This window comes from Arvicola amphibius, chromosome 2 (assembly GCF_903992535.2).
Source record: "Arvicola amphibius chromosome 2, mArvAmp1.2, whole genome shotgun sequence".
Classification (NCBI taxonomy): Eukaryota; Metazoa; Chordata; class Mammalia; order Rodentia; family Cricetidae; genus Arvicola; species Arvicola amphibius.
In genome coordinates this window covers 103,573,571-103,586,451 of record NC_052048.2, presented here as the reverse complement: position 1 = coordinate 103,586,451, position 12,881 = coordinate 103,573,571, and the positions used below count along the sequence as shown (strand labels likewise).

General features: G+C 46.5%; 1 protein-coding gene and 1 long non-coding RNA gene across 2 annotated transcripts in view; one reads left to right on the top strand and one right to left on the bottom strand.

The window, feature by feature from the left end:
• Trappc12 (trafficking protein particle complex subunit 12) overlaps positions 1-12,881 on the top strand; it is a 62,589-nt gene that overhangs the window by 2,696 nt on the left and 47,012 nt on the right. The window contains exons 2-3 of the mRNA XM_038317847.1: positions 368-1,578; positions 10,287-10,403. Coding sequence (XP_038173775.1) covers positions 373-1,578; positions 10,287-10,403 — 1,323 coding nt within the window. The 5' untranslated portion in view covers positions 368-372. The remainder of the gene's footprint in view (positions 1-367; positions 1,579-10,286; positions 10,404-12,881) is intronic.
• On the bottom strand, positions 6,409-8,363 carry LOC119806247. The gene is made up of 3 exons (XR_005284188.1): positions 8,222-8,363; positions 6,929-7,015; positions 6,409-6,746 (listed from the first exon to the last, which is right to left on the bottom strand). It is a non-coding gene; the product is annotated as an uncharacterized LOC119806247 (long non-coding RNA).

The following is a 12,881-nucleotide window of genomic DNA, read 5'->3' as shown; positions in this document are numbered from 1 at the left end:
TTAATGGGTATAGAATTTTTGTTTTGCAAGATGATCAAAATCCTAGCAGCTGATTAGACAACAATGAGAATGTGCACACTTAAAAATGCTGAGCAGTGAATTTGTGTGTACTTTATCACTTCAAAATAAGTAAACTAGTAAAAGAGAAATTTCTAATTTTATATTATTTGGATGTGAAACTATTAAGACCTTTGTTCCACTGAGCAATAAGATCTAGGTAGCACAGCCTATCATCTCAGAACCATAGAGATTGTGAGTTCAAGTCCACCCAGGTTATATGAGATCCTTTCTCAGGAAAAAAAAAGCAAGTTACTTGCCAACACTAGAAATAGACAATGATGCGATTTGTGGCTGCCTCTATTTTCAGGCAACATGGAAAAAGCTAAAGATGGTGAACAGAGCCCAAGTGAGGCATCTCCTCCAGCCCAGGCAGGGCCTGAACCTATCCCTGGGGCAGCGTCTGGGGAGGAGGGCCAGCTGCTGTATCACGAGGAGACCATTGATCTCGGTGGAGATGAGTCTGGATCCGACGAGAAGGAGCCCTTGTCCGAAGACTCTCGTCGCTTCGTCGATAAACTGAACGAGCACATGATGGAGAGCGTGCTCATCTCCGACTCTCCAAACAACAGCGAGGGTGACGTGAGTGACCTCGGCTGTCTGCAGGATGTCGCCGATGGCAAGCTGCCCAGCGCCACAGACAGAGAAGGGCCGGACACTCTGAGCAATGGCAGTGAAACCGATGGAGACGATACACCCAGAGATGTTTCAGACATGACACCCGATAGCAGAGCATCTCTGAAAGAAGACTCGACGCGGGAAGATGTGCCAGGCATACCTGCGCTGGAGAACGCTGGCGCGGAGGACGTGGGGCCCAGGGACGGCCAAGCTCACCCAGAGGAGCAGATCTCAGAAGCATCATCCAGTCTGTCCTCCTCCAAAGACGAGCCCGTACCTGTCTGCACCATCTTCAGCCAGGCCACCTCCACTCCCTCCCAGCCGCACTTGTTTCTGCAGGATGGCTTCGAGTCCCAGATGGTGAAATCTCCAAGTTTCAGTAGCGCCAGTGAGACATCAGCCAAGACCCCTCCTCCAATGGTCCAGCCCAGTCCCAGCCTGAGTACATTTTTTGGAGATGGCGTGAGCTCCAATTCCTTGGCCTCTGACTTCTTTGACTCCTTCACAACTTCTACTTTCATTTCAGTCAGCAATCCCAACGCAGGCTCCCCAGTTCCAGAAAGGCTATCTTCACTCGCTGCCCCTGTGGGAGAAAAGTTGCCAGAGTCCACCAGTCCCTCTTACTCTATGAGGGTGGAAAGATCGGAATCAGGTGTTTCCCCGGCACCTCTGGAGTCTGAGTCTCCAAAGCCATTCTCACAGATCCAGGCTGTGTTTGCCGGAAGTGACGACCCCTTCGCCACAGCCCTGAGCATGAGTGAGATGGACCGGAGAAATGATGCATGGCTCCCCAGCCCGGAGACCAGAGAGGTCCTGATGAAGGTGGCAACCCAGCAATATGGCACCGTGTTCGTAGACAAGGAGAACCTCACTATGCCTGGCCTCAAGTTTGACAACATTCAGGTAGGGCGCAGAACGTTTCTGTGTCTGTATCTTACCCCTTTTTATCTCTTCCTGGAAATGTGTGTCACGGGCTTGGTAGCAGCTACAACTCTAGCCTCCTAAGCAGGATGTGAATCAGTTTTGGAAGAAATTAAAGAAAGAATGCATTCTAGGGCTGGAGAGATGGCTCAGTGGTTGGTAGTGTTTGCTATTCCAGAGGTCTAGAGTTCAGTTCCCAGCGCTTGCAGCTGCCTATAACTCCAGCTCCAAAAGAGCCAATAGCCTCTTCTGGCTTCTGCAGGGCGGGCATTGCACTCATGTGCACATACCCCACCCCACCCCCAGACAGACAAACACACACACACAACACACAACTAAAAATAAATGTTTATTTAAAAAAAGTGCCTTTCAAAGGTTTTGCCTAATAGTTGGAGATTAGGTCAGATCCCAGCATAGCGCAATGGACTGAAGGAACTAAAGACTTGGGATGGCTATGGCGCTGGGTCTGTAACTTTCCAGGATTCTGCAATCCAGAAGTTCTAATCCAGTGGTTCTCAACCTGTGGGTGGTGACCCCCTTTGGGGTCGAACAGCCCTTTCACAGGGGTCACCTAAGACCAGCGGATAACACAGGTGTTTATATTACAATTTATAGCCGAACAAAATTACAGTTATGAAGTAACAACCAAAATAATGTTATGGTTGGGAATCATCACAACCTGAGGAAGTGTGTTAGAGGGTTGCAGCCTTAGGAAGGTTGAGAACCCTTCTAATCGGTCATCAGCCTTACAGATGACCTTTAGTGTGCGCATGGCTTCTTCTGGGAACTCCAGTGTACATGGTGCCCATCCACTGTCCTCCCTCCGACACTGCTGTGGCTTGGGTGTCCTTTGTTCTAAATCAGCTCCCTAAAACACTTACATTGGAATTCGTTTACCAAGTGGCTTATCTCAGTATCTAATTAAAAGTCTCCTATTTATGGGATAAATTTCTATTACTTATTTATTAGGCAACTTTGGTGGCAATTCAATTAAGTTAGAGAGGCCGTAGAGTGATGCTTGCGAAGCCGTGTTTGGTGATAGTGGCACCCCACAAGGACCCGCACGTTTTCATCCAAGCGCTGTGCTGATGGTGTCTTAGTTAGGTTTACTATTGCTGTAATAAGACGCCATAACTAAAGCAACTTGGGGGAAGAAGGGATCATTTCACTCAGAGTTCCATATAACAGTTCATCATCCAAAGCACTGAGGGCAGGAAGCAGGGGAGGAGCTGGAGGCAGGAGCTGATGCAGAGCCCATGAAGGGTACTACTTACTGGCTTGCTCGGCTTGTACTCTATAGAACCCAGGGCGCCAGCCCAGGGATGGCACCGTCCTCCATGAACTGGGCCCTCCCCATCAGTCACTGATTAAGAAAGTACCCGACAGGTTCACTGCAGTCTGATGTTCTGGAGGCATGTTCTCAATTGAGGCTCCCTCCTCTCAGATGACTCCAGCCTCTGTCAGGTTGACATGAAGTTAGCCAGCCAGCACAGGCGGTCTTCTTTGCTTTTCATCACATGTAGCAAGCATACAGTATCATAGGCTATCACTGTGACATTTCCATACTCGGATAGCATGACCTTTGCTCATATCCGCCCCCCATCGTAGTCTCCTGTCCTCTCTGTCACCGCCCAGCTTCTTTCCTTCAAAGTCCATTCTGCTTGTCATGGTGGGCGCATGTGTGTGGTGTGTGTGTGTGTCATGTGTCGTGTGTCGTTTGTGTGTGTGTGTGTGTTTTGATCTAGGCTACATATGGAAGAGAACATAAAGTATTTATCTTTCTCTTTTCCCTTATAGTAACCTCTCTCACCCCTCCCTCTTCTCCCCCCCATAAAGTCCCATTTCTACTTTCATTTCTTGTTTTTTTTTTTTTCCCATAGAAAATGTTTTGTTTTAGAAAGAAAAACAGAATCAAGGACTCTGTCCTGCTGCTTTGTATTAGAGTTATTTTATACATAAACATGTGTAGAGAGCTATATATGTTTATAAACAGATATGCAGATGTTTTCTGGATATTAGATTAACATTTCCTTATGCAACTGTTAGAAACAGTCAAAAATCAGTAGAAAATGTGTGATAGCAACAGCAAATTATTTACTTCAATTTTTTAATGTAGATTCCTCACTGTACAGAAACTGCGAAATATCTTTCATGTTGTACATTATCTCATTTAACAGTCTTTATTTGGATATTTTTCCCTACAAATGGCATGACTTTGTTCTGCTTTATGACCGCAGAGAACTCCAGTGTGTTTACAGACCATCTTTTCTTTACACTCATCTGCTGACGGCACCTCGACTGCTCCTGCATTTTGACTGTTGTGGGTCTAGTGCGGCAGTACAGATAGATGATAGGTCTCTTCTGCAGTGCGCATGAGTGACAGGCATCTCTACTACACATAGATGTTTAGAGATCTCTGTGGGGTGCAGGACACGTGGGTGACAGGGGTCTCTGGGTGCTGCAGGACATGTGGATGACGGGTCTCTGGGGTGCAGGACACGTGGATGACAGGGGTCTCTGGGTGCAGGACACATGGATGACAGGGGTCTCTCTGGGTGCTGCAGGACACATGGATGACAGGGGTCTCTACTGTACTAAACATAGATGTTTAGAGATCTCTTTGGGGTGCAGGACACGTGGATGATGGGTCTCTGGAGTGTGCAGGACACGCGGATGACAGGGATCTCTGTGGAGTGCAGGACACGCGGATGACGGGGATCTCTGTGGTGCTTGACTTCCTTCTAGAGTAAACTTTGAATGACTTAGCTGAATTACATGTTGTTGTTGTTGTTGTTGTTGTGTTTGTTTTAGAGACAGGGTTTTGGTACAAAGCCTAGGCTGTGCTTGAACTTACTGCATAACTCAGGCTAACAACAAACTCATAGTTCTCTTGTCTCAGCCTCCCAAGTCTGGGATCACAGTCCTAAGCCACCGTATCCACCTCATGTAATAGTTCTGTTTTTTATGGAACCTCTGCATAGATTCCTATGACGTCTGCACCAACTGCTGTTCTCAGGGTTCTTGCCATGGTTCTGGGTGCTCTGTGTCACCCTGTGCTGTCTATATCTATCATAGAGATGACAAATTGTGTTCAGATCTATATCTGAGCTGAAGAACCGGAAGTTGCCTCTAATCATCTGGAAAATGCAAATAAAACCACAGAGACTGCCAGCTCATTCCTGTTGGGATGGCTGTTAACAGACAGGCTATGGCGGTGATTGCAGTGAATGCAAATTAGTAAGCCATTATGGAAAGCAACATGGAGGCACTTCAAGATATTAGAACTGAAATCACCATATGATCCAATCAGAGTTGAAGTCAGTAGCATAGAGAAAGCTGGACTCCCGCGCTCTTTACAGTCTTGTGCACAATAGGGCAGTACAGTCAGCCTGAGTGTCCATTTCCGGGTCCAGAGGTAAAGAGAATGTGGTGGGTGCATGCAGGTGACTGAGTCTTTACAAAGAAGGGACTGCTGTCGTTTTGACAATATGCATGAAAGGTGAGATATGAAATGAAATAACTCAAGCACAGAAAGATAAATGCCACTTTTTGGGTGGGGGTTCAAGACAGGATTTTTGTGTAGCAGCCCTGGTTGTCCGGGAACTCTTTCTGTAGTCCACGCTGGCCTTTAACTCACAGAGATCCACCTGTCTCTGCTTCTCAAGTGATGGGTTTAAAGGTGTGCGCCACCACCACCAAGCATACCACATATTCTTGTTTAAAAAAAGAAAAGAAATGAACTCATGACAGACAGTACTGTAGAAGTTAGTGGAAACTGAGTCTGAGGTACAGCCGTGGGAGTGAGGTCTAATGTGTAGTATGATGGCCCGGTTAGAATACTCTACAGTTATCTTAGAATGTATGACAGTGGGTTTTATATCACATACACACACTGTAGCTGTGGGTAGTGATGGTGTGTAACTCATTTGTGTTATTTGGTACACTGTATCCTATATTTAATTAGCAGGTTGGACACCCTGGATACATAGTTTTTGTGTCAATTACATATCTTAGAAGAATGAGGTCAGGCACTCGCGTATATCCTGGATTTGAGAAATGGAAGCAGAGGATCAAGAGTTCAGGCTCAGCCTAAATACCAAGTCCAAGGTGGAACTGGGTGTGCTGGCTGGTTTTATGTCGGCTGGCACAGGCTAGAGTCATCTAAAAGGAGGGAGCCCTAATTGAGAAAATGCTTCTATGAGACCCAGCTGTGGGACATTTTCTCAATTAGCAATTGACAGGGGAGGGCCCATCCCATTATGAATGTTGCCATCCCTGGACTGATGATCCTGGGTTCTATAAGTAAGCGGCCTGAAGAAGCCATGAGCAATAAATCAGTGAGCAGCGCCTCTCCATGGCCTCTGCGTTGGTTCCTGCCTCCAGGTCCTGTCCTGTCCTTCAGTGATGGACAGTGATGCGGAAGAGTAAGCCAGGTACCCTTTCCTTCCCGCAAGTTGCACTCGGTCATGGTGTTTCATCGCAGCAATAGTAACCCTGACAACCTAGACATTAGACTATCTGAGTGCTTGCCTCAAAACAATTAAATTAAAAAACCACATTAAATAAAATAAATGTTTTATATTTAACCATATTCCTTTCAAAAGTAGAATTAGAAGACTGGAGAGATGGGTGTGGTTGGAAGTGCTTTCTGCTCTCTCAGAGGACCCATGTTTGATTCCCAGCACTCGGGGCAGGTGGCTTACAACCTCCTGTAACTCCAGGTTTAGGGACCTGACACGCTCCTCTGGCCTCTACGGGCACTGCACATGGGGCATTCAGTCACACAGACACAAAATGAAGCAGAGCTGGGAATCAAACTAACCAAATGGTTTAATTTTAGCAACTGGTCAAGAATAGCATATTTGGGAAAAAAAATAGCATATTTGGGGACATGCAGATCTTTGAGGTCTCATAAACTACCAGGTCCATAGACATTCCCTTACCAATGCATGAGTGTTGGACGAACCCTGCATTGAAGGGACTGTTTCAGGGGCTTGCTTTGCTAATACCATGTGTGACCCAGAGGAATCCGTAGAGGAATGGTAAAACTTGGATGAACCCTTGAGTTGGAATGTCTCCTGAGCTGCATTAATGCAGTCCCCAGTGGCAACAAAAGTGACAGTGGCTGGATTGGGTAGGAGTTTGTATCCCTGTAATAGAGAAGTCAAATGAATATGACCAGGTCTGTGAGGTGGCTTTCCCCCCAACAAAAGCAGGTTCAGGCATCAAGACCCCCACAACCCCCCTCCGCCGCCAGGATGAGGGAAGAAGGGCCACTTGAGCCTGCCTTTGGTAGGTGTAGCTTCTGGAAAACAAAGTCTGTGTACCTTACCCTGTACCCCGTGGCCCAAAACTCAGCCTCTTGACCACGGCAGCCTACATATCAGAGTGAGTTAGGCAAAGGTAAGGTGTTATGTCCCTAGAAGGTGAAAGCAGAAATTTATGGTTATTAAGTCTCTTCTGACATGACTTCCCCTAGCAGAACATGTCTAAGGTTCTCAAATCTATAGTCAGCGCTATTGCTAAACTGTTAAACCCTATCGCTGTACTTGCCATAGTGTATAAATGCATGCAGCCCATGGCTGCACCTGCAGTGTGTCCAGTGGGTTCCAGATCTGTCCTGTGTTAAATTATTAGAAACCGTAGGCAGGGTTTTAGACAAGTAAAACTCATCATGCCTCCAGTGTCTGTGTCCTCTCTATATGTGTCATGCACACTCAAGCTCCTATGAGTTATTTAGTAAAATAACAGTGTTGCAAGTAAGGTGTGTTGAGTACAAGTGGTTCTAGCCCCCAAGAGGCTGAAGCAGAGGACTGAGAGGCCGTCCACGGCCAGCCTGAGTAACATAACAAGGCATTTGTGCAGAGGCCTGTGTGTGGATGTATGCCACTGTTTTCCTTAGCTTGTTTGTGGAAAATGTGTGCTTAGCTGTGTGATAAGTAGCTGAACTGGCTTCCGAAATAGGTGTAGCAGTTTGTGTCCTCTTCAGTGTCGTTGATTGTCCTGGGAAGTTGGGGACATGTCAAAGTCGTTGTTCTGCTTCACAGTGCTGGTGGTTATGTAGTGCTATCTCGCTGGAATTTGAATTTGCTTTCACTAGTCACTTCTGTTATCAAACTCTTTTTGGTATATAGGCCATTTTTTTAAATTTTTTTCCTTGCATTTATTCACTTATTTGTTGGGAGGAAGCATATATGGAAATCAATGGACATCGTGTAGAAAGGGGCTCTCTCCTTCTACCATGTGATCAGGCTTAGGACCATCTTCACCCACTGAACCATCCTGCCAGCCCTCAGATGCCAATTTGTGAAGTTGTCTGTTTAAAAAAAATTGTCTTTTATACTTTGGATATTTGTCTTACTATTATTGGCTGATTTTAAAGCTCTTTAACTGTTCTGATGGAAGTGAGCAATATTTATAGGAAATATTGTTTCCTATTCTGGACCTCGCTATTACATATTCTTATGGTGTCTTTGAAAGCCGAAACCCTAATTTTTTATTGTAGGCCTATTAGTCCATGTGTATTCCCCCAGCTGTCATTAGCTTGAAATCCCATTATACAGTCATGTTTGAAGGCACAAGGGATACTTTGTTACTATCTTCTGGGGAGCTTTGCGGTTCTCACCTTTGCTCTTCAATAGCTCCGGTGTGCTTCCTCCCAGATTGCTCTTAAGATTTAATCACTCTGGGGTGGAGAGATGCTCAGTGGTTAAGGGCACTTGATGGTCCTTCTGAGGGTGGTTCAGCTCCCAGCACTAATGTGGCAGCTCACAGCCATCCATAACTCCAGTTCCAAGGGATCTGACACCTCTTTTTGACCAGGCATGCACATGCATACATGCAGGCCAAACAGTCATGCAGATAAAAATAAATAAATCTAAAAAGAATAAGATTTAAAGCTTGAATGAGTCATGAGGCTGGAGAAATGGCTCAGTAATCATGATCACTTGTTTTTTCAGAGAACCCAAGTTCAGTCCCCAGCACCCTGACCTTCAAGAACTACTCACGCCCCTCAGGAGAATGGTGTGGTGTGCTCTTGGCTTTTCCTCCACGACCCCCATCCTTTCCGGGGTTTGAGGAGACCTCATGTTCCACCTGGATCCCAGCCCCACTGCAGCAGCTTCCTCTCCTCATCCTCGTGGGCATAAGGGATGTAATGTGTATGACTCCATCATCTCGCTTGTCCTCGTCACCGCAGACACAGGCCCATCCTTAGATGTGTGGTGACAGCGAAAATATGGATTAGTCAGATACACCTTTCTACCCCGAGTCTTTTACATTATTTGTTCATTATTATCAGTGTGTGTATTGTGTGTGTACATGTTCCACAGCGCATATATGATGGTCAGAGTTGGCTCTCTCCTCCACCTTTACGTGGATTCCAGGGACGGCACTCGGGTCACCAGGCTGGCCTGATGTGAGAGAAGCGCTGTTACCTGTTGAGCCATCCTGCTCACACCAATAACTAAACTTTAAGGAAAAGAATTTAAGGATAAAAGATATTTATGGTGTGATCTCATTAACGGACAGTGTCACTAGGATGGGAGAGATGTGTCTGCCTGCCCCATCTGGCATGCAGAATTGAGTTTGCTTTTGCCCAGCTCTCTGTCCCCCCAGCCCCCAGCCCCAGGAAGTCTCTGTATCTGGCACAGGTAGCATTTTTACAGTTGATGGGATCACACTTGTCAGCCTTTTAAACACCCCTTGTAGATCTCTCAGCTGCTCTTGTGGCTGTGATAATGGAAGTATTGTACCTTGTTCTCCAAAAGCAGGAATTACAAAATGGCTGCTATTGAATTTTACCCTAGTTTAGGAAGATGTGTGGCCTGGCCCTCTTCAAGCACCGGGCTCACCTACCACACAGGGGCAGAAACAACACAGAGCCCACACGACTCCTGCTGAGGCTGCCAGCCTGCCTCTCTAGGTGCCTAAAGAGCAGACAGTGTCAACAGGACAGGAAGCATCATCTCCAGCAGGCAGGTCTGGGTTCCCTTCAGCCTGTGCACACAGTCTGCACTGTCAGGGCTGCTTGGTGTGAGCATACAGAATACTGGTCCCTGTTGTTGACTTGGTACATCAGTCACCTCTTATGTAGCCTTGGAGCATCAGGAGCTTGTGAAAGACAGTGTTACGGGACTCAGCACATCCCATGCTTCATGCTAGTTAGGTTTTCCCTGTCATTCAAGTCATAGGCCCTTTTCCCCCGTGCAGCTCACATGAACCTTTTCTTCCTCCCCTTTGTTTTCTCTGACTTCCCTTTTAAAAGAAGTAAAATGCTTGAAGTAACACCTAATGCACTCAACCCTGTCTCCAGGTGGACATAACCAGGTGAATCAAGTTGGGGAACAAGAGTTGCCCTAGTGCAGAAATAATCTTAAAGTGAATCCTCCAACTCCAGCAAGCCCTAGGTACGAGGCTCGGACAGATCTTGGATATGAACTTGTCATTATAAGGGACCTGTCTTCAGTCACCTGCTAGGAGCCCTCTCCTGAACCCATCGATGAAAGCCCCTGTCCTAGCCAGGTTGTGGTCTCTGCTAAAAACCTGGTCTGGTGGTGAGTTTACTACTTCTCAAAGGATAGTTGTAAGACTGGAATCTTATGGCTTAGCTTCTGGCTGATTGCAGCTTTCCTATGCCAAGCCCGTGAGCATTTCATCGTCTCCACCTCTCTTTCCCTCTCTCTTCATAGGGAGATGCAGTTAAGGACCTGATGCTTCGCTTCCTGGGTGAGAAGGCTGCAGCGAGGAGACAGGTGTTAACCGCCAGCTCCGTGGAACAGTCTTTCGTGGGCCTGAAGCAGCTCATTGTAAGTAACGCACTGATTTCAGCACATCTCTGATAAAGCCTGGCTTCCTTCACAGCCTTTCCCTCCCCCCAAAAGTAAATTGCTCTAAACACAGCACCAGAAGCTATTGCGCAGAAAGCGTTGCCGGGTTCCCTATCAGTCCCGGGCAGCAGAAAGCTCTCCATTAACATGCCGCTCATTTGACATTCATTTGGTTCCATAAACTGATCTGAGGGCTGCAGACAGCAGAGACTTCTGCTAGCCAGAACAAACACAAACAGCAGACTCCTGCTAGCTAGAACAATTGCAGACAGCAGAGACTCCTGCTAGTTAGAACAATTGCAGACAGCAGAGACTCCTGCTAGCTAGAAAAATGCAGACAGCAGACTCCTGCTAGCTGGAACAGATGCACAGCAGAGACGCTTGTTAGCCAAATGCAGACCGTTTGTTTTGTTTTGTTTGTTCATTTTTATTTTTTGAGACTCACTGTGTCGCACAGGCTTTAGTGATCTGATCTCTTCAGACTCTTAAGACAACAGGCCTGTGTCACCTTGCCCCTCACTCTCTGTGACAACAGGCCTGTGTCACCTTGCTCCTCACTCTCTGTGACAACAGGCCTATGTCACCTTGCTCCTCTCTGTGACAACAGGCCTGTGTCACCTTGCCCCTCACTCTCTGTGACAACAGGCCTGTGTCACCTTGCCCCTCACTCTCTCTGACAACAGGCCTGCGTCACCTTGCCCCTCTCTGTGACAATAGGCCTGTGTCACCTTGTCTTTACGCTCTTTCCAAATATGCTCCATTTGCTCTGGTTTTACTGTTTAACTTCTGGGTTTCTAAATGTTTTCAAACTTCACCCTGTCCTTTGAGCAGATCTCTCTAATCTGCTAGTCCTCCATCAGCCCTACACAGGCTGAATTCTTTCCAGTAAATTCCTGGCTTACAGGAGAGCTTCAGCAGTGTTGGTTGCTCTCCTGGGTTGTGGGGGAATGTCCTGGAAGTTGATGGCACGTATCTCTTTTAGAAATCCTCAGGTGGCCTTCTGGGGGCAGAGTTCTCTCAAATGGTAGCCTTATCTCAGACAGCGCCTCCTTCCCCTGCCTTGTTCGTGAACTCTGACGTTGCTCCTCCATGGTGCTCATGTCTAAGTGGTCAGTGGGTGTACTGTATGGAAGGGGTCTGGAAAATGAGAGGGCAAGCCCGCGCTCTGACGGTTTAGTCACTCTCCTGATATGATGGGCAGTCTAAAAGGTTTAGTCACTTTGAAACTGTGAGCGAGAAGTGGGTTTCCTGCTTTATTCCACTCATTTTTCCGGCAAGAAAACTTTAGTTACTCCTCTGTGGCTGTGACCAGGTGAGATGCTCAGCCTGGTAGGATTGAGCAACTACTAGCTTCTTGGACTTTGTGTCCACAGCTAGCCACTGTTGAATTAGCTGGACTGCACCAGTAAGTGATTCCAGTAAATTCCCTTGTATACATATATTCATCCCATAAGTTCAGTGACTCTAGAGAACACTGACTGATACAATAAAATTTTTTAAAAATAATTTAAAAAAATCCTTCATGTGGCTTGGGCATCTGAATTCAAGAGAACCTGTCCATGATGGAAAAAAGCCACACTGGTTTGTTAAAGCTAAGACGCCCACCACTCCTTGACTGTGGCTCAGGACACCGCTCAGGCGTCTGTAACTTCTGGCAGGTGAGGGCACAGGAATTTATGGCCTGGGGCAGAGCATTTCCATGGTGCCCAGTCTGTATGTGGACTCACAGATACAAAAGTCTTACTTTTGTATCTTACTGGGGCTAAAGAGGGGAAATGTATCACCTTTTCTTTTTTAAAAAAGTTTGGAAAACAGAGGTAAATGTTGTGGTGCAAAAGTGTGATACCAGCATTGGGGAGATGGAGGCAAGAAGACCATAGTTGAAGGTCATTCTGAGCTACACAGTGAGGTCAAGGCTACCCCAGGCAAGGTGAGACCCTGTCACAAACAGTGTAGTTTTGAGATTTGTGAGGTCTTTTATTTTTTCAAACGACCTGCTTCCTACTCCACAAAATAAGGGAAGGGCGTCTACTGCATAGGACAGACTCACCCCAACTTTCAAGCCTGGCTCACTGTGATAGACTACCATTTAAAACTCGAAGCTCAAATAAGCCTTTTCCCTAAAAGGGGAAGGAGGTACCTAATTCCACCCAAATGCCCTAGGTGTCCCCATAGTGCCCAGGTCCTCATGTTCTGCACAGCTCCTAAAGACCATGGTTTCTGATGGATTTTGATTATTGATTACTGTCACATGACATAGTATTTCTGAACTGCCAGCTGTGTGCACTGGGGTTTCAGCTTTACAGAGTAGCTGCTAGAACTGGGCTCTGTGTGTGTGTGTGTGTGTCTGTCTGTCTGTCTGTCTGTCTGTGTGTCCATCAGTCTGTGTGTCTGTTTCTGATTGACTTGAAACAAATTCCATATTGTTTCTTCAACTAATGTATGTTTATCCAGCAA